Source organism: Prunus mume, linkage group LG3 (assembly GCF_029339155.1).
Source record: "Prunus mume cultivar Tortuosa linkage group LG3, ASM2933915v1, whole genome shotgun sequence".
In the NCBI taxonomy this organism is placed as follows: domain Eukaryota; kingdom Viridiplantae; phylum Streptophyta; class Magnoliopsida; order Rosales; family Rosaceae; genus Prunus; species Prunus mume.
In genome coordinates, this window is record NC_142700.1 from 2,593,793 (window position 1) to 2,621,254 (window position 27,462).

General features: G+C 38.7%; 6 protein-coding genes across 16 annotated transcripts in view; 4 read left to right on the forward strand and 2 right to left on the reverse strand.

Moving 5' to 3' along the window:
• Window positions 1-729: 729 nt before the first annotated feature.
• LOC103324745 (transcription factor-like protein) lies at window positions 730-6,240 on the reverse strand. Of its 3 annotated transcripts, XM_089048153.1 has the most exons (16): window positions 5,820-6,240; window positions 5,518-5,685; window positions 5,341-5,409; window positions 5,088-5,181; window positions 4,810-4,910; window positions 4,657-4,702; window positions 4,503-4,562; window positions 4,024-4,092; window positions 3,805-3,888; window positions 3,607-3,690; window positions 2,952-3,037; window positions 2,341-2,431; window positions 1,744-1,824; window positions 1,454-1,528; window positions 1,196-1,369; window positions 730-1,110 (listed from the first exon to the last, which is right to left on the reverse strand). In XM_089048153.1, exons 1-15 carry the CDS (start codon window positions 5,930-5,932, stop codon window positions 1,223-1,225), a joined length of 1,368 nt encoding a protein of 455 aa, XP_088904279.1. In that variant the 5' UTR covers window positions 5,933-6,240; the 3' UTR covers window positions 730-1,110; window positions 1,196-1,222. The 3 variants fall into 3 exon arrangements, with proteins under 3 accessions (XP_088904279.1, XP_008225066.2, XP_088904280.1); XM_008226844.3 differs by having other exon boundaries at window positions 730-1,369; XM_089048154.1 differs by having other exon boundaries at window positions 730-1,369; window positions 5,518-5,698; window positions 5,820-6,236.
• Window positions 6,241-6,907: 667 nt separating this feature from the next.
• On the reverse strand, window positions 6,908-9,070 carry LOC103324746 (defensin-like protein). 7 transcript variants are annotated; one of them, XM_089048156.1, is made up of 6 exons: window positions 8,908-9,070; window positions 8,419-8,472; window positions 8,014-8,107; window positions 7,386-7,424; window positions 7,129-7,230; window positions 6,908-7,000 (listed from the first exon to the last, which is right to left on the reverse strand). In XM_089048156.1, coding segments are annotated over exons 1-6 (366 nt in total). In that variant the 5' UTR covers window positions 8,984-9,070; the 3' UTR covers window positions 6,908-6,999. The 7 variants fall into 7 exon arrangements, with proteins under 7 accessions (XP_088904282.1, XP_088904281.1, XP_008225068.1 ...); XM_089048155.1 differs by having other exon boundaries at window positions 6,908-7,024; window positions 8,908-9,069; XM_008226846.3 differs by having other exon boundaries at window positions 7,129-7,274; window positions 7,386-7,457; window positions 8,004-8,107; window positions 8,908-9,068.
• Window positions 9,071-10,328: 1,258 nt separating this feature from the next.
• Window positions 10,329-14,556, forward strand: ALN (allantoinase). The gene is made up of 14 exons (XM_008226856.3): window positions 10,329-10,489; window positions 11,354-11,447; window positions 11,581-11,701; window positions 11,801-11,874; window positions 11,957-12,070; window positions 12,159-12,244; window positions 12,564-12,623; window positions 12,877-13,025; window positions 13,151-13,277; window positions 13,473-13,628; window positions 13,705-13,815; window positions 13,896-14,006; window positions 14,098-14,193; window positions 14,302-14,556. Exons 1-14 carry the CDS (start codon window positions 10,403-10,405, stop codon window positions 14,428-14,430), a joined length of 1,515 nt encoding a protein of 504 aa, XP_008225078.2. The 5' UTR covers window positions 10,329-10,402; the 3' UTR covers window positions 14,431-14,556.
• A 1,773-nt stretch (window positions 14,557-16,329) lies between these two features.
• Window positions 16,330-19,943, forward strand: LOC103324749 (DNA mismatch repair protein MutS, type 2). The gene is made up of 5 exons (XM_008226859.3): window positions 16,330-16,924; window positions 17,090-18,053; window positions 18,138-18,662; window positions 18,786-19,247; window positions 19,382-19,943. Exons 1-5 carry the CDS (start codon window positions 16,371-16,373, stop codon window positions 19,676-19,678), a joined length of 2,802 nt encoding a protein of 933 aa, XP_008225081.2. The 5' UTR covers window positions 16,330-16,370; the 3' UTR covers window positions 19,679-19,943.
• LOC103324748 (uncharacterized) lies at window positions 19,587-21,834 on the forward strand. 2 transcript variants are annotated; one of them, XM_089048608.1, is made up of 6 exons: window positions 19,587-19,728; window positions 20,095-20,164; window positions 20,278-20,493; window positions 20,718-20,958; window positions 21,162-21,282; window positions 21,422-21,834. In XM_089048608.1, exons 1-6 carry the CDS (start codon window positions 19,725-19,727, stop codon window positions 21,667-21,669), a joined length of 900 nt encoding a protein of 299 aa, XP_088904734.1. In that variant the 5' UTR covers window positions 19,587-19,724; the 3' UTR covers window positions 21,670-21,834. The 2 variants fall into 2 exon arrangements, with proteins under 2 accessions (XP_088904734.1, XP_008225080.2); XM_008226858.3 differs by having other exon boundaries at window positions 20,098-20,164.
• Window positions 21,835-23,595: 1,761 nt separating this feature from the next.
• The window catches only part of LOC103324759 (putative nuclear RNA export factor SDE5), a 47,995-nt gene continuing 44,128 nt past the window's right edge, over window positions 23,596-27,462 (forward strand). Inside the window, exons 1-7 of one of the 2 annotated variants that reach the window (XM_089048606.1) lie at window positions 23,596-24,832; window positions 25,490-25,515; window positions 25,840-25,917; window positions 26,309-26,373; window positions 26,559-26,821; window positions 27,001-27,083; window positions 27,210-27,266. In XM_089048606.1, coding sequence (XP_088904732.1) covers window positions 24,280-24,832; window positions 25,490-25,515; window positions 25,840-25,917; window positions 26,309-26,373; window positions 26,559-26,821; window positions 27,001-27,083; window positions 27,210-27,266 — 1,125 coding nt within the window. In that variant the 5' untranslated portion in view covers window positions 23,596-24,279. The remainder of the gene's footprint in view (window positions 24,833-25,489; window positions 25,516-25,839; window positions 25,918-26,308; window positions 26,374-26,558; window positions 26,822-27,000; window positions 27,084-27,209; window positions 27,267-27,462) is intronic. The other variant, XM_008226868.3, reaches the window with a different exon arrangement.

Below are 27,462 nucleotides of genomic sequence, written 5' to 3' on the forward strand. Positions count from 1 at the left end.
CGGCTATACCGGTTTCTGACACGTCAGCGTCCGGCTATACCGGTACACGCGGTTCGCGGTTTTTTGATTGTTTCCTATAGTATAGCCGCCTGGCTATACCAGGTTTTTATCTTTATTTAAAAATAGTATAGCCGCGTTAGTACAGCCGCACGGCTATACGGAGTTTATAAAAAAGTTTTGAAAAATAGTATAGCTGCGCGGCTGTACGGTGTTTAAATTTATTTTAGAGTATAGCCGTACGGCTATACGTTGTACACATATTCAACAGTATAGCCGCCGGACTATAATAATTATATATACATGTCGAATATATTTGAAGAGTATAGCCGGCTATACTGTTAAACATATGACATGTGAGATGTATTTAAAAAGTATATTCGGCGGCCATATTTTCGAATATACGACATGGGGATATATTTAAAAAGTATAGCCGCGCGGCTATACTATTTAAATATACAGACATCTTAAGCTCACCACTCCATGGGGCTGACCTTTCACAGCATATAAGGCTGAAAGAGGAGAAATGTTGTGCAATTTCAATAGAAATGTAAAAACTTCTACTAGGAAACCGTTCTGTCCATTGCAATTTCAATTTTGTTATTTTCCTTCTTTTTAGCGACAATGACAGTGGAAAGGAGACACATAAAACTGATGTATGGGTCCGACAACACGACGTTAAAGACTTTTTCTCGTATATAAAACATGACATACAAAAAAAAGCAACCAAAATTTTATAAGAGAATCAATTAACTTCCCGAATAATTAATTGCAAAGCAAATTTGAATGCCATAAGCCACCGTCTGTGAACGAATACAAGCAGGGCAATGACCCCTCTTCTCTTTCAATTTTAAAAAATTTATCGTCAGCTTCAGCAGTATATTTTACATCTCCAAGCGTATAGATAAATTCAGCAAAGATGTGTGGATCAATTTGGATGCACCATAAGCTTAACTCGATGGCGGAGCCTCTTCCATTAAGCAGCCCTTTTCTTTCACAAGCTGAACTCATCGATCCTGAAATTTTTGCTGCAACATGCCAATCATCTGATCGCAACTTCTCCACCTTAAATTATTAATACTGTCAAAGGTATGACTTCACAAGCAATTCCAGCTATAAGAGAAGAAAACTCATAAATAACAGCCTCCACGATCAAGACCAAGCATTTTCTGCTGCAGCAAGGTTTACGAGTTCCTACTTGAGTTCTGCAAAATTGGTATCAGGGCTACTGCCTTTGACGGCTAAGATATTCTCGCATGTGCACATGGTTTTCTGCCTTGACCACTAAAGACATCTTCTTTGAATCCTCTGGATCCTCCCATAGCAGAGCATTATAGCCTCGTGCAAAGTCAGAAGCACCCTCAAAGAGATCCTGGCAGATATAAAAAGGAAATCTTACAAATCTTAAGATTACAAAACCAAATGTACACATCACTGTGATAAGCTGGATTGTCACCCTGGATGGAAATCCATCATAATGATACGCTGGAGTCATCTCAACCCTATTCAGATCTGTTTCCCACAGCCTAATCTGTCAGATACGAGTGTAATCCAAAATGTCAGAATACTAAGATAACTGGTAATCCCTTGCTACATAGTTAATTACTACGATATTTAGAGAGCTTCCTTATATTGATAAAAGAGCATAGCAGAGCTTGATGCGGGGAAGTTTCCAATCAGAATCAGGCAAATTGAACTCACACAATATCTGGCTGAATTCAAACAAGAAGAAGAGAAGGATCTGACCTGATCTGTGACATTCTCAGGTACAGATGGTACTCTCTCTGCAACACGTGGATGTGCATTCTGCTGAAGAAAAGAAATTATCTGCCAAAAAAGAGGTTTTACAAAATTTAGACTTCCAACATTCCAGAAAGTATCAACAACCCATTTCTGCCATGTGATAGTACACCACGTAATTTACATGCGTGGACTTGGGAGGGTGTGTGTGTACAGACAGAGAAAGGTGCTTAGCAATTTAAAGCCACATCTTTAGACATGAATTGGACTTTAAGTTTCAATTTTCCCTTTTTCAGGCACACATGGAATGTACACTCATTAATCTGAGCATATTGGAAGTTGAAAAATCTTCTAGACAAGGAAGACCCGAAGCTAGAATGAAGAAAAAGCCAAGAAAATACTATAAAAGAACATCTTTATTCTTAATGTGAAGCGAAAGGCTCTATCTCTGCACTCTTTTTCTTTCTTTCTTTTTATTATTTTTTACCCGGGTCTCTCAACTAATACACCACCCTTTTTCCATGAAAAGACAAAACAAAGACAAAAGTGCTATAATTCATACTGAAAATAAATAAAAGTACAATAACTAAAAGACAATATTGCCTGATCTGCAGTGATGCCATTTTCAAAAGCACTATACAAACTTTCTTTTGTTATTGCTCCAACTATAAGGTTTGGAAGTTGATATTCTACCCTGCACATAGTAGAAAAAGAAAAATATAGCAATAGTAATTATAAAATCTTACCTAAGAGGTCAGCAAGTAGAATAAGAAGTACATTTTACCAATTAAACACAACAACAACAACAACAACAACAACAACAAAAAAAGACCATCCATTGTAGCCAAATGCTACCTCTCCCCCCAGCCTGACTCCTAGAAGGAGAAAATTCAGGGGCAGGAGATCCAAAAATGCATTTGCTAAGTCTTTGCTCTTAGCGAAAAAAAAACAACCAGGGAAGTGCTTTTATAGTTGCCTATAATTATTTTTTGGGTACATAAAGTTTCTTGATTGCTTTCTTTCTAGGTTTTCTTCTCCTAACATCTTGAATACATTGGAAAAGAAAAATATGCATCTCTTCATACGTTCAGTAATGTCTAGGACATGATTAAACAGATAATAAAATATTACTAGCATGGCATGCTTCTTTCACATGTCTTGTGAGTAAAAGAAACCAGATATTAAAAGATTGATCAAGGGGTCAGTCAGCATACCTTGAGAAAAGACGTAAAATTTCACAATGTAATTTAGATGTTGAGTAGGCATACAGCCTGAAGTTTGTTTCCACAACTACAAATCCCTAAACAAAAATTGAGGGAAAAAATTGTAACCATATATAGCCATGAAAATGCACACAGCTTTTCTTTGGAGGATAAAAATATGTAAAACGTACAAGCTGAGCAAGTGCAAAAAGCATGATATTCCTAGTCATGTTGAGAATTAAAGATTACATTACATAATAATTTGAAAAAGTTTAGAAGCACATAGAGGTAAATTTCTAGCAAACAGAGGAATTCAACTAAGGCTGGTTTTAAGATTTAAATGTCGGCTAGCATCCAAACAGTCAGTCACCTAGGATGAATTTATTTACGTTTCTTTCTTTTATTTTTGTATGCTTAAGAATATCTATAACTATATATCTCCCAACACCATCACCCTTCAAAAGTTGAGCTCAAGTTTGAGAGCAGATTAGTTTCTCATATGTGCTTGGACAAGTAGGAAAATAAAAAGTGCAACTAGTTGACAATGTTTTTTCTTCATGGTGAAAAGCACATTCAGGCAAATGATTGATGATAAGGAATCAGTTGCAGAACATGAACAAAGAAAAATCAATTAGAGACAGAGCTAAAATGAGTACAAATTGCACACCTGTTTCCTCGATGATGAGTCTGTCAAGCTCACTGAAAGATTAGTAGCTAATCTAGTAGGTATAAACCAACTGTCCTTACGACCCTGAATAAGCACCAAAAAGACAACAATTTAAAACTTCGATGAAGAAATAGTTAAACTATCAGCTGGGAGATTATTAGAACATTCTATACCAAGATTAAAGCACAAAAGTATAACCTGCTGAAGTTTGACCAATCCTAAATCTGCAAGATCCTTGATCGTATTCTTCTGAACCTCAGTCAATGTATTTATGTTATATGCCTAACACATAAAGAAAAGTACAACGAAAAGTGAGAGAAACTTCCTACATGGAAGGAAACAGTTACTGACAAAATAAATAATAAAAATAATTCTACAGAAAATACCTATGGAAACATTTAGTGCAAAAGTTTATACCTCGCCTGTAACATGAAAACTAAGCTCCAGCAGGAATGAAATCAAATCTGCAGAATCTACCCCACGCTCCTGCACCAAAATAATAATAATAATAAGAGACCAGATAAAAGATGAAACTAATGAACAGAAGCTATTGTGAAGAATATACTTAAGTTGGACTAGCTTCATCTCAATACACAAGTGAAGCAGGCAACTCTCAAAATCACAAACAACATAGTCATTATGTACTTTTCAACTTCTAACTTGAATGCTCTACCATATGAATGATTAAGCTCTGAAAAAAAAATTGAAAAAACCTTCAAACTGCTTTGGAACAAAAATGTGAAATTTGATCAGAAATCAGTTCTGAATCTTGCTGTTTGTAGTGCTGGATAACATATTTGGAGTCTTTATTAAAAGTTCAGAGTGTATTTATAAGAGTTATAGCAAGCAAAAAGATATCACGTTCACCAGCAATTAAAAATCTGATGATTCCCTACCTCCGAGTTAGAGATGTATTCTCTGATGATGTACCAAAGTTGCGCATTTGTATCCATCAGCTGCGGTTATTCACATATCAGAAATAATGTCTAGTAACAACTAAGAAACATCATACGTGCTGCATGCTAGCAGTTGAAGAGATTTACTGCATACCAAGAACTGGAAGCCACTTTCAGTTAATCTTGGAGCTTCTTTATCTCTGTACAAACAAAAAATGCAAAACCTCATAATCAGATATACAAAAAAGTGCTATGAAAAATAAAGACAGGCTTGTATTGCCAGAAATAATAATACAAAAATAGGGACCTTTGACTCAAAAGACCCCGCTGGAAAATTTTCATCATGGATGAACTGATGTTTGACGGCCTTTCAATTTGAGATGAGTTGATAAGTTGCAGCAAGAAACACTGGTATAAGATGACAGAAAGTCATTAAGAAGGCTAACCCAAATTACAGAACTGCACAATAAGAAGTTGTGAATGTCTAATTTACAGCTACACATCATACAGATCGCCATGGTATACAGAGGCAGGCCAAAAAATCTGAAAACAGAATCCTGACTTAAATATGGATAAATTCTGTACCTCCCATTGTTCTAGGGCAAAAGCCTCAAGATCCTCTGAGCTAGGGAGCCTCACTGTAACGTTCGAAGGCATCGGTTCTCTTGGCAAAACTACACTGCAGTATCCAAAAATCTATCGTTATAATCTGAGAACATACTTTCTGACATTGTTTTCTGTTAGAGTTTAAAAAATAAGGAATAGTAGCACAAATGAAATAATGAATAGAGACCCTGCAAATTTTGTACGAGTAGCAAGTAAAAGAGCCAACACTTACCCATATAGCAAAAGCTTCTTGAGATTAGTCTGAAATATAGGATTTAATGTGTAAGTTGTTTCTCTCTTCCTGCCATAAAGTAAAAAAAATGAAAAATAAATACATTATGTTGCTCCAAAGAAACATAAAAGTATGCACTGATACAAGACACTAGTTCCAAAAGAAAGCTTGAATCACCTGTCAACAGTTTCAGTGAAAATTCTCAACTGAATTAGCCGATCAATAGCAACTCTATGTTTGGAGACCCCATCCGGCAGCACCCACTCCTCCATTGATTTGGCAGTCACTGGAACTTCGATGCATAGCATTTGTAAGACATATTTCTTGGCTAGCGGTGGCAGAGACCTGAAAATTGCACCTATATCATGATCACTAACTCATTTAAGATTACAGGCTCGTTCAAGTAATAAAGCTACAGGCGACATTGCGAAAGCAAACTGAGATTGAGTAACAAAAGCAGTAAAAATAAAGAAGGGGACCTGAGAATGGCTTCGCAGATGAATGCGTTCTCGTAGAGCTTGTCGAGCTTCATGGCGGGCAAGGCAGCCACCATGTCCATGAAATTCTTCGCTATGATCCTCACCTGAGGCATTTTGAGAAATTCGATCTCTTTTCCGCTCTGATTCTAGGGTTCTTCTTCTGAGAGCTTCAAGCCCCTTCTGATAGAAAATTACAGAACAATAAAGTGAATAAAAGGGCCTGAAATTTAACTCTAGGGTGTGAGATTTGAGTTTATTGCACTCTTCTATGTTTACTGTAAGTGTGACTGATCGCAAAGCGCCCCGTATTTTGATTTGAGTGCTGCTATTTGATTTTCTCCGATGATTGAAGAGGGTCGGAGACCGTCTTCTTTGGGTTTTGGTAAACTTCGCTTCATTTATTCTGGGTTTACTTACTGGCGGGTCGCTGCTTTTATTCTGCGTGTTTTTTATTATTATTAATTGTAAAATAGATTTTTGACGTACTGTATTTTTTCTTTCTTTTTTTCGAAATTGAAAATATGAATATTATCCAACAAAGTTACAAAACACAGTGGCAGACGTGAGTTTCAAGTCTCCCCTCTTGTAAATTTGATGAATTTAGAATAGTTTAAAATGATAAACCAAACACAATGAACAATTCAGAAAAACAAAAACATAATTAGCAAAATTAAAATCAAATTATCTAGAAATACTGTGAGAATGCCAACCCGTCTAGAACAGTGTTCTCAAGTTCAAATCTCATGACACCTTGGTAGTGTGTGTGGAAAACCACATCCTTGTTGTTTAGATTATAACGTTATCGATATAACAAAAAAATACCGCTAGAATAGTAGATTATTCATTAAGGTTTCACAATAGGCACTTAGGCAGATAATGAAACTGACAAGAAATGTCAATCTTCTAAATCATGTCCATGGCAGAGCTTCTCCACTAGTGAAATTTGGTGTCAAGGCCATTCAATGGTGCATAGGAAATTTAATGACATCCATGGCAATACCGTTCTCCACTTCTAAAGCTTTGGTCAAGACGAATTCATATAGTGAACAAATTCTGAAGTATCTTCTCAAACATTGAACTCGCGAATATATCGAATATCAATTCAATTGTCACCAATAAAACAGAAAGGGGATCCAGTTTACAGTTCACATTTCCACGGTGTTTCTTGTCTGTCAAAAAATCTGGATGCCCAGATGTTAGTTAATCTGAAAGCAATATAAAATGGCAAAAAGAAAAATTAATCCTCCAACCTATTAACTAACTAAATCGTTGGTAAGCATTTTATAGTATAGTTAGGTTTGTCTCTCACTATGCCGAAGTGCTAAGTATGTCTTCAGTCGTTGCTCCGGCTGCTCTGGATTCAGCAGGCGGTGAGGCTGGCTCTTGAACAGGGGGAGGAGGCTTAGGTCGCCTGTTTGGACGAACTTTATCAGCTATGTCTGGACGAATATCAAACTGCAGCATCAAGGAAATTAAATCTGTACTTTATAACTTTCTAAATATCAATCCTAGATAAGAATGCATTAAAATGTAACCAGAACTTCAACGGATTGAGACCACACTAACCTTGTAACCACAGCCAGATACACAAGCATGAAAGCACTCCTGCACACAGAATTGGATCAGCAATTGCTCAGTCTGAAAAAATGTACATTGAATCATAACCATGCTTTTGAATGAGGATGATGCGCAAGGGTACCAATTGACTTTTCAATGCAGGATGGAAGCATTAACATACCTATTCACTCCATTCAAGATTTTAAATTAAGAAGCATTTAGCTATCAGATACAGTGCCAAATTACCAATTCTTATGGTTGTCATTGGACAAAAGTGATAGTTTAAGCTTTCCTAGTTTTCACCTTAAATATAATTATCATACTGGAACTGCATGTTTCTTGTTTTTTTGGTTAGTCAATTATAGAAAATGTCAGTTAAAAACACATTAAGTTTAACATTTACAAACAAATTTACAACTCCTAGTCTGCTCTACTAAGAACAAATGATTTTAGTGAATCCTGAGGCTATTATAGTGAACAACACTGACACTTCCCGCTTTCAACTTTTGGACTTGAGATATACAAGAGGCCATATAAATTTATACACACGACATGACCATATGTTCATATTATCATCCAGAATTTTTTTCATTAACATGCTAAGACAAGCTGTAGATGGCAAAATACCTCTGAGTACCTGTCAACTCCAGGAGAACGGTCTATGCAAGCACTCCATTGCCGGTCCTTTAAAACAGGATCCTTGTAGCATATCTCATTGCACTCCTCCAAGCCTGCACAACTACTCGCTATATCACTTGAAGCATATCTCAACAACATTTTGTACTACTCCTATGTTGTAGTGTACTAACTCACTAAACCAATAGTCTACTTCCATATTAAGATTCAGATGCAGATTGATAAGAGCCAAGCTAATAGACGAGCCAAAAAGTATATGTTGATAGGTAACTTCCCACAGCATTAAGATAGGTTCTTAGAAGTGTCGTTTCATATAAGTTGTCTGCGAAGGTGCTAAACCGAAAACAAATAATGTAAACAGCACAAAACCATACGAAACTGAGTAGAACAACAAAGTAACACTCACATTCTTCCCAAGTCTCTCCATCAGCGTCACAGCCCTTTTTGCAAAATACTCGCCCTACAAGGAAACACACAAGTTATAGTGAACCCTGTAATAAACCAAGATTTTCAAAAGAAAACACACGCAAATTCTTGTGCTTGGGCATACCTAAAGCATATTATTCAAACCCAACCGTGCAGGGAAACATGCAGCCATAACAGGGGGCTAAATTGACCAAAATTTATCATACAAAATGTACAATTCAGAACTAGACCATAAAACGTTCGGTTTAGTCAATTAAGGGCTGCCCAATACGATAATCAGTCTCATTTTTTTAGCGCCAAAACAAGGGCACCAAAATAAATAATAATAATTTACAGTAAAAGGGCACCAAAAATCTAATTAATTGAGGAAAACAACAACGATTGAAGGGAAGATAATAGACGAAAAACATGAAGTAAATTTTTTTAAAAAAAAGGCATAGAGAGTGAGGAGGAGATAAAAATGGGTTACATGGAATCTGCATAAGGGCTGCGTACTTGTTGGTGCATTGGTTACCGCACGGAGACCCCCATTGATGCGGTATCATCTTCTCTCGCCACACTCAGACTCTGTCTCTGCGTGTGAATGGAGGAGCGGTGGAAATGGGGAAAGGGATGCTTCTAAGCTCCCACCCGAGGGTAAATTGGCAAATTGGTAATTTGATTCTCTAGACCGGTGGGGTGCGGACCGGCTCATGGGAGCAACGTGGCAACGACATACGTGTGGGGACGCCACGCTTGGAGATTATATATAAAACAAACAAATAAATAAATCTATTCAAAGAAATTAAAACAAAAATGGCCCAGTAAAACCGCCCGGGTATGCTATGTTTTTAAAAAATTTAGAAAAATTGAGTATAGCCGGGCGGCTATACTATTTATATATAAAAAAGACCCACTAACCATAGGAGCCACGTGTCAAAAACCGTATAGCCGGTCGGCTATACCATTTTGAAAATAAACATTAAAAAGGAGTATAGATTATAGCCGGCCGGCTATACTAATGCATATAAAAAGACCCACCCAGCCATAGGCGTCACGTGTCAAAACCGTAGAGCCGGGGGGCTACTGTCTTCAAAGAAAAAAACACCAGATTATAGCCGCGCGGCTAGACTATTTTTAATAACCATAAAAAGGGATTATAGCCGATCGGCTATACTGTTTCTAAAATAAACATTTAAAAAAAGTATAGCCGCAGCCCGAAGTATATGATTTTTTTAAAACCCCTCCTAGTAAATTAGGTGCCCACGTGTCAAAAATGGTACAGCCGCTCGGCTGCACTTTTTTTTTTAAAAAACCGGTGTATAGCCGAGCGGCGATACTATTTTTTAAAAATAAAATAAAAACCGAGTATAGCCGGTCGGCTATACTATTTATAAAAAAACAAAAAAATACCCATCCTATCAATTAGGTGCCCAAGTGTCAAAAAAACCAGCCTATATTATATCTTAATATAATTTATTTATATTTTTTAATATATATTATTTATATTCAATATTACGTGAGAATTGAAAATACATATATATATGTACAATACGAGTGTTATACACTTTCTTTTTAAAGATATATTTTTACCGAATCTTTAAGATATATACAAAATATAGATATATTATTAAAAAATGCATACATATGTATGTAATACAGTATTAAGCCAATATATTTATATATTTTTCACGCCAGATACGAGTACGACTAGTCGGTCGCCCTGGCCACTAGCGAAAAGGAATCAAGAATCTTCCCAAGATTCATAAGTTACAGGAATCGATACTTCACGGGCGCATGGACAGCGCAAGTGCCGTTTGTCATCTTCCAACTCCCCACGCGTCCAAATCCCATTGGTCTTACGGACCCCGTTTCCCGCACGTCAAAGATAAGTTGCCCCGTGGATGGCTCGACCAAAACCTGAGAGGAAGAGAGCGCCTGCGTGTCAGTCTGTGTTACTAGTTAGTAAGTCAGCAGCAGAAGAAATGGAGGCGATACAATGGAAGCTACTGCCACTGCTAACGCTTCTGGCTTCTTTTCTACTCTTTTTCTATTTCCAAAATCCCTCAAAGGTCTGATTTTTTATGTTTATGAAGCTTAATTGAATTCTATTCTCTCAATTTCTTGTGTTTATTTTGTTGGGTTAGTCCTTGTTTTTATACTTGTCCATAGATGCTTTCTCGAAAATGGAGTGCAAAGAAAGCAAAATGATCTTTGAGCTCTATATGGTTGTTGTGTTATTGATTCTGATGACATGAAAATCTCAAATAATTTGGTTTTTTCTCTAATATTGAAAATTTATTCTGAATTCGGATTTGAATTTGTCTTTTTGGCCCATTTTCTCGTCAACCAAACAGCCTTTTGTGAAGAAAATCATTGCAATATACTGTTTTGATTCTCAAGGGTGTTCGTTTGCCTGCCTAATTTCTGTTTCTTTGTATGGTTTACCTTCTTTTTTAATAGTACCACTCTGTTAGTGGACAACAGGGTGGATTTGAGATATTAACCAATTGATCAATGGATGAGTTCATAATGTGTGAAATCATGGGTGAGAGAGAAGTTATGCGGTCCTACACTACATTATAACCAATTTGATATTCCATTAAGAAATTTTAATGGGATTACTTTATCCACGACGAAATGAATATACACTAAATTTTAATGGGATTACTTTAGTCTTTGAATTCTATAATCCATGAACTTTTGCTAAAAGCATATTCTGATTTTGAATGATACTGAAAGTTGTACCAAAAAAATATTTCCACTTTGCATGAACATATTTCTGCGTATATACCAATGTATTTTGTATATGCATGGTGAAGAACCCATCAAGAAAGAAGTTGTAGTTCTGTTGGTCTGTTCATGAATTCTACTGAGTATTTCACTTCCTCAATTTGAGTGTCATAATGGAGTTTATTTTACTTTTTATTTTACAGCAATATCAGAAAAACTGCAGCCTGCTTCCTCACCAACATTACTGGATAGCCAGCAATCGCATCGTGACGCCTCACGGGGTCATTTCTGGAGCAGGCATGTCTAAACAATAGTCTTGAATTGGATGATTTTCCGTTGTAGATTTTAGAAACCACATTATAGCACTATATTATGGTTTTGGAACCAAATAGTTGATTTAGTTTCATTTATGAAATGCGTAAATGAGCAGTTGAGGTAAAGGAGGGGAAGATTGTCTCCATTGTTAAAGAAGAGGAAAAGAATGGGAAAACCAAGTTGGAGAATGTAATTGATTATGGAGAGGCTGTGGTAATGCCTGGCTTGGTTGATGTGTAAGACACCTAAATTAATTTTCTCACTGTGGTCTTTTTTCTGTATAGTCACAAAGGTTTTCATTGGAATTTAAATGCCTTGGTTTCTATTAATTGCAGGCATGCACATCTTGATGATCCTGGAAGAGCTGAATGGGAAGGATTTCCATCAGGGACCAAGGCTGCTGCTGCTGGTATGCCTATACCTCTGCTTCATTCTTATGTTTTTTTCGTAGCTTTTCAATCGCTTGTAGATTAATATTTGCTCTGTTGAAGGTGGGATAACTACATTGGTTGACATGCCTCTAAATAGTGATCCATCCACTGTCTCCAGAGAGACTTTGCAGCTCAAGATTAAGGCCGCGGAGAGCAGAATTTACGTTGATGTTGGTATGCTCTTAGAACTTATACATGTTTGGGGATACCATCATACTAAAACATTTGAGAACTAATGGTTTTTACATGCATATTGTAACAGGTTTCTGGGGAGGTCTTGTTCCTGAAAACGCATTCAACGCATCTGCTCTTGAGGATTTGTTAAATGCTGGTGTACTTGGTTTGAAGGTAAACACATTAATAGAATAGTGAACACGTGCTAGTCTATGTATAGGTAAGCTAGGAATTTTGTAGTTCATAATAGGATAGTGATATCTGTTTCATTACATTTATTGTGGCACAATTAACGTTCTTCCAACTAATTCAGATCTCTTGTGTCTTGAGGTGTACAGACATATTTTAGAGCTTGTGGTTATTGGTTCATGTCGATTGAATGTGGACCAGTTTTCTATTTTCTTGCTTTCTGAAACAGTACTCAACTTTTGCAGGAATATTAAGATGTTATACGATCCTCATCTGATGAGTTTTTCTGTGTCCGTTTTTGTAGTCTTTCATGTGTCCATCAGGGATCAATGACTTTCCTATGACAAATGCCAGTCATATTAAGGTTTGTTTCATGAGATTCAGTCTTCCCACTATCTGATTTAGCTTGCAAAATAAATTAAAAGCATATAATCAATGACTTAATTGCATTGCTGCTTATCCAACTCTACCTGTACTAATTTAATCAGCACCATTAATTATTCATTCGATGGCTGAAGACTTGCATGATCAGTTGGCTTCTTGAGATGCAATGTTTTTTGCACAATTCTGATGTCTTTTCAAACATCTGCAATTTTTTTTAATTATTTGTTCCTTAGGAGGGACTGTCTATACTGGCAAAATATAGGCGGCCTTTACTTGTACATGCAGAGAAACAACTAGATTTTGAAAGCGACTTGGGAGTTGAAGGTGGCAGTAACGATGCTCGTTCTTATTCGACGTATCTCAAGACCAGGCCAGCTTCATGGTAAGATATTTTTCGCACCATTGTTTTGACTTTTGAATGCTGAATCTATATTGCAAAAATTTTCCCTATACTTGCTGTAAGGAAATATCCCTGAATGTAATTTTTCGTCTCTGTTTCCAAACCAGGGAAGAGGCAGCTATTAGGGATCTCTTGACCTTGACAAAGGACACAAGGATTGGTGCCCCAGCGGAAGGAGCTCATCTTCATATTGTTCACTTGTCTGACTCAAGCAATTCGTTAGATCTTATTAAGGTAGTCTATTATAAGTATGTATGTGGTTGTTGTGGGTCTTGTGACTCCTATAGTAAAAATGGCCATTCACTTGTAACTTTCTACTGATTCAGCTCTATCTGCACCCACAATATTACCAGAGTGCTACTTTCAACTGAAAGCAAATTATTAGTGTTCAATTATAAACAATGCAACTGGGTGTCTACATTATTGCAGGATGCAAAAAGTGGTGGTGACAGTGTAACTGTGGAGACATGCCCCCACTACTTAGCATTCTCAGCAGAAGAGATTCGGGATGGAGATACTCGTTTTAAGTGTTCTCCACCCATCCGTGATGCAGCCAACAAGGAAAAACTGTGGGAGGCTTTGTTGGTATATAATCATTCTATGTTTTCCTGTGTATATCACTATCAAATTGGTTCTATTTGGTTTCAATGTTTTGTTTCAGGCAGGACATGTTGACATGCTAAGCTCTGATCATTCACCAACTCTGCCGGAACTTAAGCTTCTTGATGATGGAGACTTCTTGAGGGCTTGGGGTGGCATATCATCTTTGCAGGTTGGCATATTTTTCCTTGCAAATGTTATGGTCTGTGATTGGCTTCAGAAACTAACTAGCATTCTCGGGGGCATTTGCAGTTTGTTCTCCCTGTGACGTGGTCATATGGCCAGAAATATGGAGTGACTTTAGAACAGTTAGCTTTATGGTGGAGCGAAAGGCCCGCCAGCCTTGCCGGACAAGAATTGAAGGTGATATCATCATCAAATTTTTATCTGTTTTAGTGATTTTCACGCAGACATGAATCTCATTGTGCTGATGAATTGAATTATAAATTTGCAGGGGGCAATTGCAATTGGGAACCATGCAGATATGGTAGTGTGGGATCCAGATGTGGAGTTTGACCTTGATGATGATCCTATTTACCTCAAGCATGCGGTATGTCTTCCTTATGTATCCTCTGTTCACATGTTTTGAGTGTAACCTGTTTTCTGTTCTGTGTTATGACACAACAAGGTTTTGACTGTGTTGCCTTTCTGTGTACAGGGGATTTCAGCCTACATGGGAACAAAGTTATCTGGAAAAGTTTCAGCTACTTTTGTAAGAGGAAACCTTGTCTTCAAAGACGGGAAGCATGCTCCGGCAGCATGCGGCGTTCCGATTCTGGCAAAATAATTACGCTCGTGAATTTACAAGCCAAATATGTACTTGTGGGATATCATTCATGTATGGCTCTGTCATCTCTTGGCTTTTGATGAGCCTGGTGCTTCCCAAATCTGTAATATAACAATTTCCAACTAATTTCCTTTCCTTTTTTTTTTGGGTGGGGGGGGTGTTAAATCAAAGGATATATATTATGAATAAATATAAGCAACTGATAATAATAAAACAAAAGAATTACAGAAAGAAAAATTGTGGTCCTAGAACTAACAAATTCCTTGGTGCCCAAGTAACAACTCCTATATAAAACAGGGCATATCACGCACCGCTCCAAAAACTTCCCCTGCAAACCCTCTCTCAATTCTCAAACCAAAATCACAATTTCAATGGCTCCTTCAAGTCATCTTGGTCCTCCAGAGCTCAGCCTCCCTCAATATTAATCCCTATAGCGACAAGAGGACATCCATGGACATCCGCGGCGATGGGGGTGAGCAGCGAGAGGACATCCGCAGCGATGGGGGGCAAGTGGCTGAGCTTCAGTGGAAGCCATTTGGTGGACGACATGTTAAAGCAAGGCAAGATGAGGAATTGCCTGGCTGTTTCTGACGTCTTGGGAAGCATGGAAGGAACCCCCATGAAAGGTTCATGTGATATTGGGGATTTGAATAATGCTACTATTACCACATTTGTATATTACATTTCCATACCACTTTATGTGGCAGATGACTTGGACAACCACGTCAATTAAAAGTAATGTTACATTTTCTTTTCTTTTATGATTTATTAACACTTTTTAATTGATGTGAATATCTACTTCATTTGCCACATAAGGTGGTATGAAAATGTGGTAAGAGTAGCATTATGGTGTCTGAATTGAGTGAAGATCCATGGAAGGAAAGGTGATCACTTTGAGTCAGTGGTCTCAGCTGCATTTGATACAAGGCGATGATATCAATCCAAGTGTGAGTTTGTGAATAGGATGGAGGCTGGTTGCAACACTGATTTTCAAAAGGTGTTTGATTTGATTCTGAAAGTGCCCGTGAAGGGGAATTTGAACCCGGAGGACATGATAAAGAGGGTGTTTGTGTTCAGCGACATGGAGTTTGATGAGGCTTCGTCGTCTAGCAGATGGGAGACTGATTACGCTGTGATACAGAAGAAGTTTGAGAATCAAGGGTATGGTAATGCGGTGCCGCAGATTGTGTTTTGGAATCTGAGGCACTCCAAGGCGACTTCGGTGACCGGGACACAATCGGGAGTGGCTTCTCTAAGAATTTGCTCAAGCTCTTCTTGGATAATGACAGGGAAGTTCAACCGGACCTTGCCATGGAAGCTGTCATATCCGGCCAAGAGTATCAGAAGCTGGTTGTGTTGGATTGAATTGATTGATCATCTCTGCTTAAGTGGTGGTTTTTGTTTAGTTTAGCCGCTACAAGTTAATTTTCCATTTCTCAATTTGTAACAAGCTGTGAAAACAAAAAGGTGAAATATATGCAGAGGACCACTAGTGCAGGGGTTTGGGGACTCCTTAAGTAAGACATTGGATTCGAGTCCTGGTAAAATAGGAAGTCCTCAAAAAGGTGAAATATTATTCGTGTTTTTTCGTCCCTTTCATCCGTTACTGTTAAAAAAATAAAATAAAACAGATATTCTCGAAAATGACTTGTTAAATATTGATTTTTTTTAGTGTACTACAATATTTGCCTTTGTCGTGTGTATTACTAGAAAAACAGAAATGGCTTCAGCCAAATTGGTGCTGATGACGGGCAAAAGGACAACGACATGTCGTGTCGTTGAGAAAATTAAATTGAGCAAATGACCCAAGCCCAGCAGGCGGCGGGCCAAAGCCCAGATTGCCTCCAGAATTTTTTTGGTTACGACGCGGGAGATTGGTTCCACAGTTGCATCTTCACGGATAAGATGCTAAAACCCATCGCGTCAAAACCAAAGACGCCATGTTCAACTCTTCGAATCCACTCGTTCACTCTCTTACTCCTCCATTGAAACTCAGCAGCAACCTCTTCTTCATCTCCGTCCCCAAACCTTCGAACCTCTGTACCAGAGCCCTCAAACCTGCCACCGCTAACTTCTCGCTTTCCTACTCGCTCGAGTCACCGTCCAACCAACTCAGCCTCGCCCATTCCCTCCAGTCCGAAACCCTAGAAATCCTAGAATGGGCCTCGGTCTGCAAGCAGCTCTCGGCGTTGGCGTTCACCGCCATGGGCTTCTCCGCCGCGCAGGAGGCCCACATTCCCGTCGGCCGGTCCCAGGAGGAGAGCCAGAAGCTTCTCGATCAGACGACCGCGGCGGTGGATGCCATCACGATGGCCGGTTCTCCGCCGTCCGATTTCTCGGCCATCGAGAACGTCTCGGACATCGTGAGCTACGCGGTTTCAGGCAAATTGCTTAGCATCAACGAGCTCTGCGCTATGCGTAGGACACTGAACGCCGCGAAGGGATTGTTCGAAAAATTGAAGGGCTTGGCTTTGAGTGCAGATTGTACAGACAGGTATCGGTGTTATTGAGCTTTGCTTTATCTATTTACTTATTTCCTTTAGGTTTGTTCTGTGTTTTCGTTTTAATGAGCATGTGGTTGTGTACTCTACTGTGATAGATAATATTAAGACAAATCAAATTTTTATGATTTATTTTTTGTTAAGTTGTACTGGAACAGGTACTTGCCCCTGCTTGAAATACTTGACGACTGTGATTTCCTAGTGGAGCTGGAGAAAACGATAGGATTGTGCATAGATTGCAAGCTTTCAATAATTGTTGACACAGCTAGTGAAGACCTGGAGATCATTAGGTCAGAAAGGAAGAGTAACATGGAAAATCTGGATTCTTTGTTGAAGGATGTGTCAACCCAGATTTTTAAAGCTGGTGGCATTGACAGTCCTTTGGTGACTAAGCGCAGGGCTAGGATGTGTGTGGGTGTTAGGGCTACTCACAAACATTTGCTTCCGGGTTGCATAGTTTTGGATGTTAGTAGTTCTGGCGCAACATACTTTGTGGAACCCAAAGAGGCTGTGGAGTTGAATAACATGGAAGTGAGGCTTTCAAATGCTGAGAGAGCTGAGGAAATAGGCATTTTGAGCTTCCTTACATCGGAAATTGCAAAATCAGAAACACTGATAATGTATTTGTTAGATAAAGTTCTAGAAGTGGATCTTGCTTTTGCTAGAGCTGCTTATGCTCTACGGATGAATGGGGTATGCCCAATTTTTAGTTCCAAGGATTGCCAGGACTTAGATTCTGGTGGCGCCAGTTTAGCGACATCTGTAGATATAGAAGGACTACAACATCCATTGCTGCTTGAGCCATCTCTTAAAAATTTATCTGACGTTCTTGAATCCAGTTCTAGAAATCACCTTTCCTCCGATGACGTTAATGGTTTAAAAATGATTACTGGAAGTTTATCTGGTCGTGCATCTGATTTTCCAGTGCCAATAGACATCAAAATTGGATGTGGCACCAGAGTGGTTGTAATCTCAGGACCTAATACTGGAGGAAAAACAGCTTCCATGAAAGCTTTGGGCCTGGCATCTCTCATGTCGAAGGCTGGCATGTACCTGCCTGCTAAAAACCACCCAAAGCTTCCGTGGTTTGATCTTGTTCTAGCCGATATTGGAGATCACCAGGTAGTAGTTTACCTTAATTATGGCAGAAAATCCTAGGTTGTTTAAGTTTTTCATTTTAGTCTGACTATTGTTTTTCAATTGAAGTCTCTTGAGCAAAATCTCTCAACGTTTAGTGGGCACATATCGCGGATCTGTAATATTTTGGAAGTGGCCTCAAAAGATTCACTTGTCCTCATTGATGAAATTGGCAGTGGAACCGATCCTTCAGAAGGTGTTGCTCTTTCTGCCAGCATCTTGCTATATCTCAAAGGCCGTGTTAACTTAGCTGTTGTGACTACTCATTATGCGGATTTAAATCGCCTGAAAGAAAAGGATAATCAGTTTGAAAATGCCGCCATGGAATTTTGTCTAGAAACCTTACAACCTACTTATCGGATCCTATGGGGAAGTACTGGTGATTCAAATGCATTGAGTATTGCTAAATTGATTGGTTTTAATCAACGCATAATTGAGCGTGCACAAAAATGGGTGGAGAGGTTAATGCCCGAAAAGCAGCAGGAGCGAAAAGGTTTGCTATATCGGTCATTAATAGAGGAAAGAGGCAGACTAGAAGCTCAGGCAAAACTGGCTGCATCACTTCATTCAGATATCATGGATCTTTATCGTGAGGTATTGTTTGAGTAGCTCTAGTCTGGAACAGATTTGCATTTTTCTCTGCTGCTACCTTTTCATTATCTTGTTTTATGTGGCTCTTTACGGCTTTAATTTGTTTTTTCTTTTATTAAATTGAAGATCCAAGATGAGGCAGAAGATCTTGATAAGCGCAAGAGAGCTCTTATGGCGAAGGAAACCCTACAGGTTCAGAAAGAAGTGAAGACTGCAAAATCTCAAATGGAATCTGTGCTGAACGAGTTTGATAACCAACTCAAAACTGCTGGTGCTGATCAGTTGAATTTGCTGATTAGGAAATCAGAAGCTGCAATTGCATCTGTTATTAAGGCTCATTGTCCTGATGATGCTTTGTTGGTTAGCGAGACATCTACCGCTTCATACACGCCCCAACCTGGGGAGCAAGTCCATTTGAAGAGACTGGGAGATAAGTTAGCTACTGTTGTTGAAACACCTGGAGATGATGGGACAGTCCTTGTACAATACGGTAAAATAAAGGTTCGCTTGAAGAAGAATGACATCAGAGCTGTTCCTAGCATTGAGAAGAATCCAATGACAAATTCTGCCCCACGTTTGAAGCAGCAGGTATGTAATAAGTAATTATTTATTCTTAGTACCATCAAACATCCTGTTTGGGGGTTTTGACGGCTTTCCATGGCTTGTAGATGTTTGGAATCAAATCCAAAGATAGAGGCTGATCATTTTGATTGATATTGTAGGCTTCGCAGAGTCGTACTGGGGAAACCGAAAGCGGGGAGGTCACCTATGGTCCAGTGATACAAACGTCAAAGAACACCGTGGATCTCCGTGGCATGAGGGTGGAGGAAGCTTCTGACCTCCTGGACTTGGTCATCTCTGCTAGACAATCTCAATCAGTTCTCTTTGTCATACATGGGATGGGCACAGGGGTTGTTAAAGAGCGAGCACTTGAGATTTTGAAAAACCATCCACGAGTAGCCAAGTATGAACAAGAAAGTCCAATGAATTATGGTTGTACAGTTGCTTACATCATGTAAAATGACACTCTACTGATCCGCGAACATTGTCTTACAGTCCTACAACATGGGTAAACCATCATCCAGACATAGTCACTCATTCTTTTCGATCTTCATGTAAATACTTTTTTTGGCACTGACCAGTTTTAGTGTTATGCTGGGTCAAAGTACCCTCACAATTTTGTAAAATTGTACCCAGCAGTCTATTTGATAGGATTTTGTACATTAAGCTACTATTTTTTCCCTCTTAAATTCCATTATTACAACAGAACGCTTTAGTTTTTTCTCTTCCTCTCTCCTCTGACTTGACAAAAATCATTTTCTATTTATCGGAATTTGAAATTTGACTATGAAAGATTGTAACGGACACCTTAAGAACTAGCCAAGACTTTTTTGGGCAATAATATATGACTTGCTATAACGCTTGCCTTTTGCAGCAGACTCCACGTCTTGCCCTGATGTAATCCTTGGAGCTGCCACATGCACAGTCCCACCCAACACTCTCTTGTAAGCTAGCCAAACTTATTTTCTCCAGATAAGCATGTGGTCAAAAGCATGGAAACCAAGATTGTATATGTACAAGCCGCTCCATTCTGAGAAATAGCTGTATGTTGTTGAAGGTTTTGCTGGAAAATGTTGGCGGTTTTTGAGAAAGCAATTGGAAAACCACCTGAGGAGCTGAGGCTTCCTTCGAATGTGTTGGAGAAGGCAAAGACCAGAGAGGAAATTTTGGAGACTTTCCAATCTTCATGTCCTGAGAGCACGGTGTACTATCTTTCAAATGGGAATTTCATGGCCTTGTCCCATGCCGACGAAAGTATTCAATCACACCGAAGGTATTGATTGATATTTGATCTTCATCGTCTTTTAGTTCCATGCCTCATTGTTTTCTTGTTGATATTCTAAGCCAATATTCTTCTCATCTCAGTTCTCACAAAAGATTATTACAGGGTATTTGATTATGCTAGTTGAGCTTTTCTTGCGCCAAGGCCTGCATGCAAAAGTGAAGCTCTTGTTTTTCTATACAATGCTCTCAGTTGTGTATTTCTGTATTTGGCAGGTCCATAGTTGTCATAGACGATGTCTTCTGCATTTTTATAGGGATTTTGGAGAACACTTGGGACCTTAGAAGGCACTACGGCCTTCCAAGACAAGCAACAGAAGCCATGGTTGTGGTTGAAGCTTATAAAGTTCTAAGAGATCGAGCACCCTACCCGCCAGATCAAGTCATCAAAGATCTGCAAGGAAAATTCGCATTTATTCTCTTTGATGCTAGATTTGGTACCCTTTTTGCAGCGAGGGTGGGTTATGCATTTCTGAAATGAACTTACAATTGAAATATATATAATTAAACTTGTCTTTGACTTTGTTCAAGAACAAATTTTATTTTTGAATGTAGTCTGTCTCATTCAACACTGGCTTGGAGATCTTTACTTTTCTTGGTTGGTCAAAAACATTGCATCTCCCACAATGCTAGAGCTAATACAGCTGCTATTCCTGTTAGGATCGAGATGGAAGTGTGGAGCTTCAGTGGGGCATGGCAGGTGATGGATCCCTAGTCTACTCTCATGATATCAACATCATCAGAGAGGCTTGTGGAAAATCTTTTGCACCTTTTCCTCCAGGTTAGTCCAAATTGGTGCTCTTCCATTACCCTTTAATTTCTTTTTCGTCGTCAATGCCTTATGATGATAGAATTCTGACCCGATTTGCAGTAACTAACCCAAGTTCAATATTAAGAAGTGTTTTAAAATGGTCTAACAGGCTGCATATTTACAAGCGGAAGTGGGCTGACGAGCTTTGTTCATCCCTTACACAAGGTAAGGGCAATCACACACGAAGATGATGATGGCTATATTTGTGGAGTTACTTTTCAGGTGGATCTGTTCACCCGACTCCCCAGCATCCCGCGCACCGGCAGTGCAGGAAATTGGGCTGATCAAGCACCTGTGGTCAAGGAAGGAGAAGGAAATTGGTCTGATCAAGCAACTGTGGTCAAGGAAGGAGAATAAGGACCCTGAAATTAGCCCTGCAGCCTGCTAGTGAGAACAATGAATTTTGTATGTAACTGGTGAGTTGTAAACTAGAGTGTGTAATAAAAACAGAACAAGTTACATGTGGCCTGTCAGAAATGCATGCTTATTATATCATCATAAGTTTGGGGGATTTTATTGGTACACAATAATGCTTAAACTAGATATGTTAGCTTATACAGTAGATCCTAGTCTGCCTAGTCTGATTCTGGGGCCATGGCATCCATACTGCGATCTCGATGCTCTTCACCTTCGGCATTGCTGCTGGTTTCATCTGTGGGCATCTTCCATTGTTCATGTGTAATCTCATTGACATGGATGCTATTTTCTCCATGGCTGTTTCTTCCCTCCATGGGCTCATGGTCTACTTTGAAGTGGTTATTGTGGACATTAGTATCATCCATGGACTGGTCATGTTGAAAGTACAAACGAACTCCTTTGCAGGTAGCAGCAGGGCAATGAATTGGTGTGCAATATAGACCAGAACCAATTTGGCCGCCATTAGTATCACCACTTTCATAGCCTGGAGTTCCATAACCTGGGATGACAAAGCCTGGACCACCGCCTTCACCACTGCCACCACCACCACCTTGGCTGCCGCAATTACCACCGCCTTCACCACTGCCAATACCACCGCCAATACCACCCCCTTGGCCACCTCCAATGCAACCACCTCCCCCGCCGCCAATACCTCCACCCACCCCACCTCCAATACCACCACCTAGTCCACCGCCAATACCACCACCTCCCCCACCGCCAATACCACTAGCTTGGCCACTACAAGCACCATTACCTTGGCAACCGCTGTTACCCTCACCTTCGCTACTACCACCACCTAGATTGCCAATCCCACCTTCAATACTACCTCCAATACCAAAACCTGGACCGAAACTAATACTACCTCCAAGAATACCTCCACCAAGTCCTCCAATCTGTCCACCAAGTCCTCCTCCAATTGGTCCACCAAGCCCTCCTCCGATTTGTCCACCTAAGACAAACTTCTCTGGTTCATCAACCATTTGTTTTTCCTTGCCAGTAATAACCCTAAGAGCAGAGGTAACTCCCCAGCTAAGCAATATCAAGTAGGCTATGGAAGCCCATTTTGCTGTTGCCATCTCTAGCTATTTTCTATTGCCTAAGCTTGTTCTGCATATTAAAGGGCTTTTATAGTAAGGTCTGCATAGTTTGTTTCAGTGAAAATGGCATAAAACTGGCAGTTGGTTGAGCAAAACAGGAAGCAAGCAAATGAATTTCCTGCATTTGGTTATGGAAACCAGGGTATCATGGTGTTTATGTGACTAGAGAATAACGCGTTGTAATTGTAATTGCAAGCAGAATTGTGTGTGTGTGATGATTGAACCTTAAACAACACCCCCATTCAATTTTGTTTTCTTTACTGCATAGATTCTTATCGAAAGAAATTAACCCTATCATATAAGAACAAATTTTTTACGGTGACACAATTTGAATCTAACATGAAATTAGCGGGTTATTGTTGATTATTAATACTTGATATCAACCCTAAAATGATACAATTTGTTGACATGAGTAATAAAATGATCGGTTTGTGTCAAAACCATTAATTCAACATGTGACTAACTTATTTAACTAGCATTACATGAAGAAGAAAAAAAAAAGTTTAGTTCTTAATGTATATTGTTTTCCTTCATTTCTCGATTTGGTATTGTGCATCAACTTTGACACGAAAAATTAATATGCATACCAAATTATTTTAGATACACTTTGACTCTCGTCATTCATGTATGTGAATCATCATATATGCTCTCTAACATTACATAATTAGTCCCAAATTAAGGTTTCCAAGTAATCTACAGAGTAAAACTACCTTATAAGGGAATTATGTTTATTTGAGAGATATTCTTTCTTGAGGACTTATTCCTTTTTATTGTTTCAAGGATCAGATGATATAAAATACGCCCACATCGCTCTAATCAACTGGTCTAATCCGTCAGCTATCAACATCACCATTATACATTTTCAATCACCCAGAGGCTGAAAAATTCAGTCTCTTTTTGCAAGAACTTCCTTCGGAAGGAACGTGCTTTGGAAGGAAGACAGCCGAATCAGAGGTGGACAGTGCCAATAAGCAATAGCGAAGGCGCCAAAAGCATGTTGCTTACGATTATTTCTTTGTTTTAGTTACTTTATCCTCTTTTTATTTATATATAAATCATAATTATTCTTCCGTCCACTCGCACTCATAACTCATCCATGAGTTAATTCCTCAAGAATCCTCACCATCTGTGTCTCGAAAAATTCATTCTTTGATTTTCGTGTTGAGATTTTTCAAAATCAGTCAATTCAATTCATTGCTGCTGTTCAAGTACTCTTTGAAAAGCCAGCGTCTTAGGGTGGCAAAAGCCGCAACCTTTAATCTCCCATTGCACACCACCGAAACGACGACTCAAAGTGAGTTCGTGTGAATTTGTGGCTGGTGTTGAAGTGGGTTTGATTGCATTCCTAATTCAGACCTAGAATTTGTTTGGGAAATCGGCTTTTTGCTCAGTTTCAGTGTCAGTGTCTTTCCCTGAATTCAAAATCTAATTTGTTATTGATTGAATTGTGAGAATGGAGGCCTCTGGTTTGAATGGGGCGTCAAATTTTGATGATGAGAAGGCGTTGAAAGGTTTGCTTGAGGCGTTTGGTGCTGCGTTTTCTCTTGATCAAATAGCTTCTGCTTATTGCAAGGCTGGGAAGAATGCTGGCGATGCTGCTGAAGCTCTGGCTATGTCTACACCTAATGGTGAGGCAAAGCCAAGGGGTGAAGAAGAATCTTCACGATTATCTCTCGATAATAGCTCTAAGAAGCCGTATCAATATCAAGCAAATGGGAATTCCAGAGCTTCAAAGCCCAAATATCGTCCTGTTTCAGGAGGCAGTGTTTCAAGCATTATTGGGAAACATTATGTGAAGAAAACACCATCAGCAAATGGGTCTTGTAATGCAACCAAACCCTTGAAGCTGGACTCTGAGGTGTTGCCAATGTCGGAAACTTGGGTGGAAAAGGCTGAGTCTAATTCTTCAAGGAATGATGGTGTCCACCAGGATATGGAAGATTTTCTATTCACTATGCTTGGAGATGGATTCAAGCTAGAAAGAGAGAGGATACGAGAAGTTCTTGGTAAAGTGCTTTTTGTGTTCCATTTCAAATATTTGCTATTTGTCTTGTCATTTAATTTATAAGTCTGCATGAACTATCAATATGTATCAGTTTGGCATGGTTGTGGAAACTGTCAAGGCTGATTTGAATCTGCTCTAGCATCAAACAGATTTATCAGTTATGCTTAGATGCCTTCAGGCCGCACACTAGAAGGATTGTGCACACTCATGGTTATGGGAGTTATAAGTGCAGAGTGGGAAGTAAGAAACTTGAAGAGCAGAGGAGAAGTGTGAGTTGGTTGAGAAGGAAGATGAGAGTAAAAGTAGGAACATGAACAAATGGGTGTATATTTATGCCAACATTCATAATTCTAGTTAGATATATGGACATTTCATATATGTCCAACAACAAAGCCAGTTTCTTTAATAATAAATTTTGGAAAAAAGAATAAAATTTGCTTCATAAACGAGCTTCCTGCTAATTGCTTGACTAATGGAAAGAAGATTTGATGATTGGATTGAAATTTTTAGTTTTGACTTTTGAGGCACAACAAATTGGGTTTTGAAATTTTTTATTGCAAGCTGTTTTATAGCTGTGGATAGTTTGTTTTCCATTTTAAGTTTGATTGATGTTAATGTGTGAAAACTAATTTGTTGCGGTGTTATTTGGAATCTGCAGATAGTTGCGGATATGATATGGAAAAGGTACACTACATTTATCATAGCTTCTCCCTTTCCTCCAATGGATGTCATTTTATCTTTGTCAAAAGTTGGGGTGTTTTCACAGCCTCTAAATAAGAAAAGTTTATCTTTACTTCTGGAAACCTCAAAGGCAGTTTCTTGACAGAGTTGTGGCTTTTTTCCCAACATTGTTTTCTTTATCTTTTTACTACATTGTATGCACAAAATAATTTTCCCCATTTTTTCTGATATTATACAATTATTTTCTCATATGCTAGACATTGGAAATATACATACATTGAGTACTCCAAAGCAATAACTTTCATTATTTTTTCAAATACCATTCAGAGCATGGAAAAGCTGATTAATTTACCAGCATCAACTTCTGACAAAAGGAACGGACTCATCACTAGATCCAGTGATAAGGTTAGTAACACTTCCAAGCATTTAAGAACATATCCCCAAACAAGATTTTATGTGTTTTCTGATGCATCAATGATGTACACTCCATTCTTCTTGGAAAAAGCTATTCAATTATATTTCTATAATGTAAATAAGCTTTTGGGTCTCTTAACTGCATATAAGGAGATAAATATAAAGAGATGTCACACTTATTTAAGTGCATAAATTAATTTCGAGGATGCACTCATGCAGTTTTCTACAGTTCTTGTAATTGATATTTGACAGTGAAGGTGTCTTGTTGTGTGAGAATTTTGGGGGAGGAGGGGACCTTGTTACAGTATACATGTCATTTAAATTTAAACTATAATAAGATCTAGTCTTCCCTATCCACTTATTTGAGGATATTGTTGTCCAGTCTGCAGGTTTGTGTCAGAAATCTGAAGTAGCTTCTGAGAGAAAGTGCATAAACTCCTCTGAAGGGTATGTTTCTTTCATCACTTTTGTTATAGTTCCAAGTGTAATGTATTTATGTTTCTTATTTTGAAGAGGGGAAGGGGAAAGAGGGGGTTGTTTAGTAAATATTCTGCTGTTAGGACTTTCTCTGTTGGTATCTGTTAGCTAATCCCATCAATCAGTCTTACTTGTCTATACTCGTCTTCATGCAGTAATGGAGATAAGGCTTCAAATACAAATGGCGTGGACTTTACGGGACAAAATAAAGAGAGAAGTGAACTCCAGAAGGAAGTTCTGGCTGCGTTGTTCAGTGCTTCTGAGAGATCCGAGGAGAGACCTGAGGAGCTACCAAGAAGAACAATAAAGGCAGCAAATAGATATGGAGCATACGGACAATTAGTGGTTGAACCTCCAAATGATTTCATTTCAGAGTGTAAATCAGCTGTTGTGTATCAACAGCATCCTAAGGAGGATGGTATGCAACCTTGTGTATCAACTGCTGTCAGGAATTTATTAATTTCCCATGAAATCCAGATTTATACTAAAGATAGACCTATTAAGGCACTAGCTAATTTTGATGTGTGGTTGCTTGTGATTTATCTGTCAATTTTGTGTTTATGTTTGTATTTTCTTTCATAGTGTGCTAAATTGCAGATGCAGATGACGAAGATAACTACCAGGTTCTTCGTAAAGCTGTGAAGGAGTATCGGACTACGATGAAGGAATATTTCCAGGCTGTATGTGGCTTTTTAGGGTTTAGTATTTTATTTGCAATTATTTGATCTATAAAACGTGTAGAGTAGTTTTTCTTAGCAGCCTTAAAATTTCACACATGGAGTAAGGATATCAATTTTCTTTGCCAGGCTGTAGAGGCATTTTCTAAGGAGGATCATGATCGAGCAAACAAACTTCTAGAACAAGTAAGGCTTACTTACTGTCATGAAGTGATTGGATATGAATTATTTTCTTTTAAAGTAAATGAATTAGCATCTTACGACTATATTGGAAATAGCTTTTCTTAAACACACTCTTCAGTTGGATAAAATGAAATACATGCTTCAAAAATTGAACAAGGGGCAGTTTCACTTCATGCAGATACCAAGCCGGACTTGATCA

Bases quoted from the DNA above. Each gene is read 5' to 3' on its own strand.
- ALN (XM_008226856.3), top strand. From the start codon at position 10,403: ATGGAGGCGATACAATGGAAGCTACTGCCACTGCTAACGCTTCTGGCT. The intron at 11,875-11,956 runs GTATGCCTATAC...GCTCTGTTGAAG, and splicing joins GACCAAGGCTGCTGCTGCTG to GTGGGATAACTACATTGGTT. The intron at 13,816-13,895 runs GTTGGCATATTT...GGGCATTTGCAG, and splicing joins GTGGCATATCATCTTTGCAG to TTTGTTCTCCCTGTGACGTG.
- LOC103324745 (XM_089048153.1), bottom strand. From the start codon at position 5,932: ATGCCTCAGGTGAGGATCATAGCGAAGAATTTCATGGACATGGTGGCT. The intron at 5,182-5,340 runs GTAAGTGTTGGC...TGGATACTGCAG, and splicing joins AAGAAGCTTTTGCTATATGG to TGTAGTTTTGCCAAGAGAAC. The intron at 3,691-3,804 runs GTTATACTTTTG...GTGCTTATTCAG, and splicing joins GATTGGTCAAACTTCAGCAG to GGTCGTAAGGACAGTTGGTT.
- LOC103324746 (XM_008226846.3), bottom strand. From the start codon at position 8,983: ATGATACCGCATCAATGGGGGTCTCCGTGCGGTAACCAATGCACCAAC. The intron at 8,473-8,907 runs GTAACCCATTTT...GTTTCCTTGTAG, and splicing joins AGCCCTTATGCAGATTCCAT to GGCGAGTATTTTGCAAAAAG. The intron at 7,458-8,003 runs GTATTTTGCCAT...ACATTTTTTCAG, and splicing joins GAGTTGACAGGTACTCAGAG to ACTGAGCAATTGCTGATCCA.
- LOC103324749 (XM_008226859.3), top strand. From the start codon at position 16,371: ATGTTCAACTCTTCGAATCCACTCGTTCACTCTCTTACTCCTCCATTG. The intron at 16,925-17,089 runs GTATCGGTGTTA...GTACTGGAACAG, and splicing joins AGTGCAGATTGTACAGACAG to GTACTTGCCCCTGCTTGAAA. The intron at 18,054-18,137 runs GTAGTAGTTTAC...TTTCAATTGAAG, and splicing joins CCGATATTGGAGATCACCAG to TCTCTTGAGCAAAATCTCTC.
- LOC103324748 (XM_089048608.1), top strand. The intron at 20,165-20,277 runs GTAAGCTAGCCA...ATGTTGTTGAAG, and splicing joins GTCCCACCCAACACTCTCTT to GTTTTGCTGGAAAATGTTGG. The intron at 20,494-20,717 runs GTATTGATTGAT...TGTATTTGGCAG, and splicing joins AGTATTCAATCACACCGAAG to GTCCATAGTTGTCATAGACG.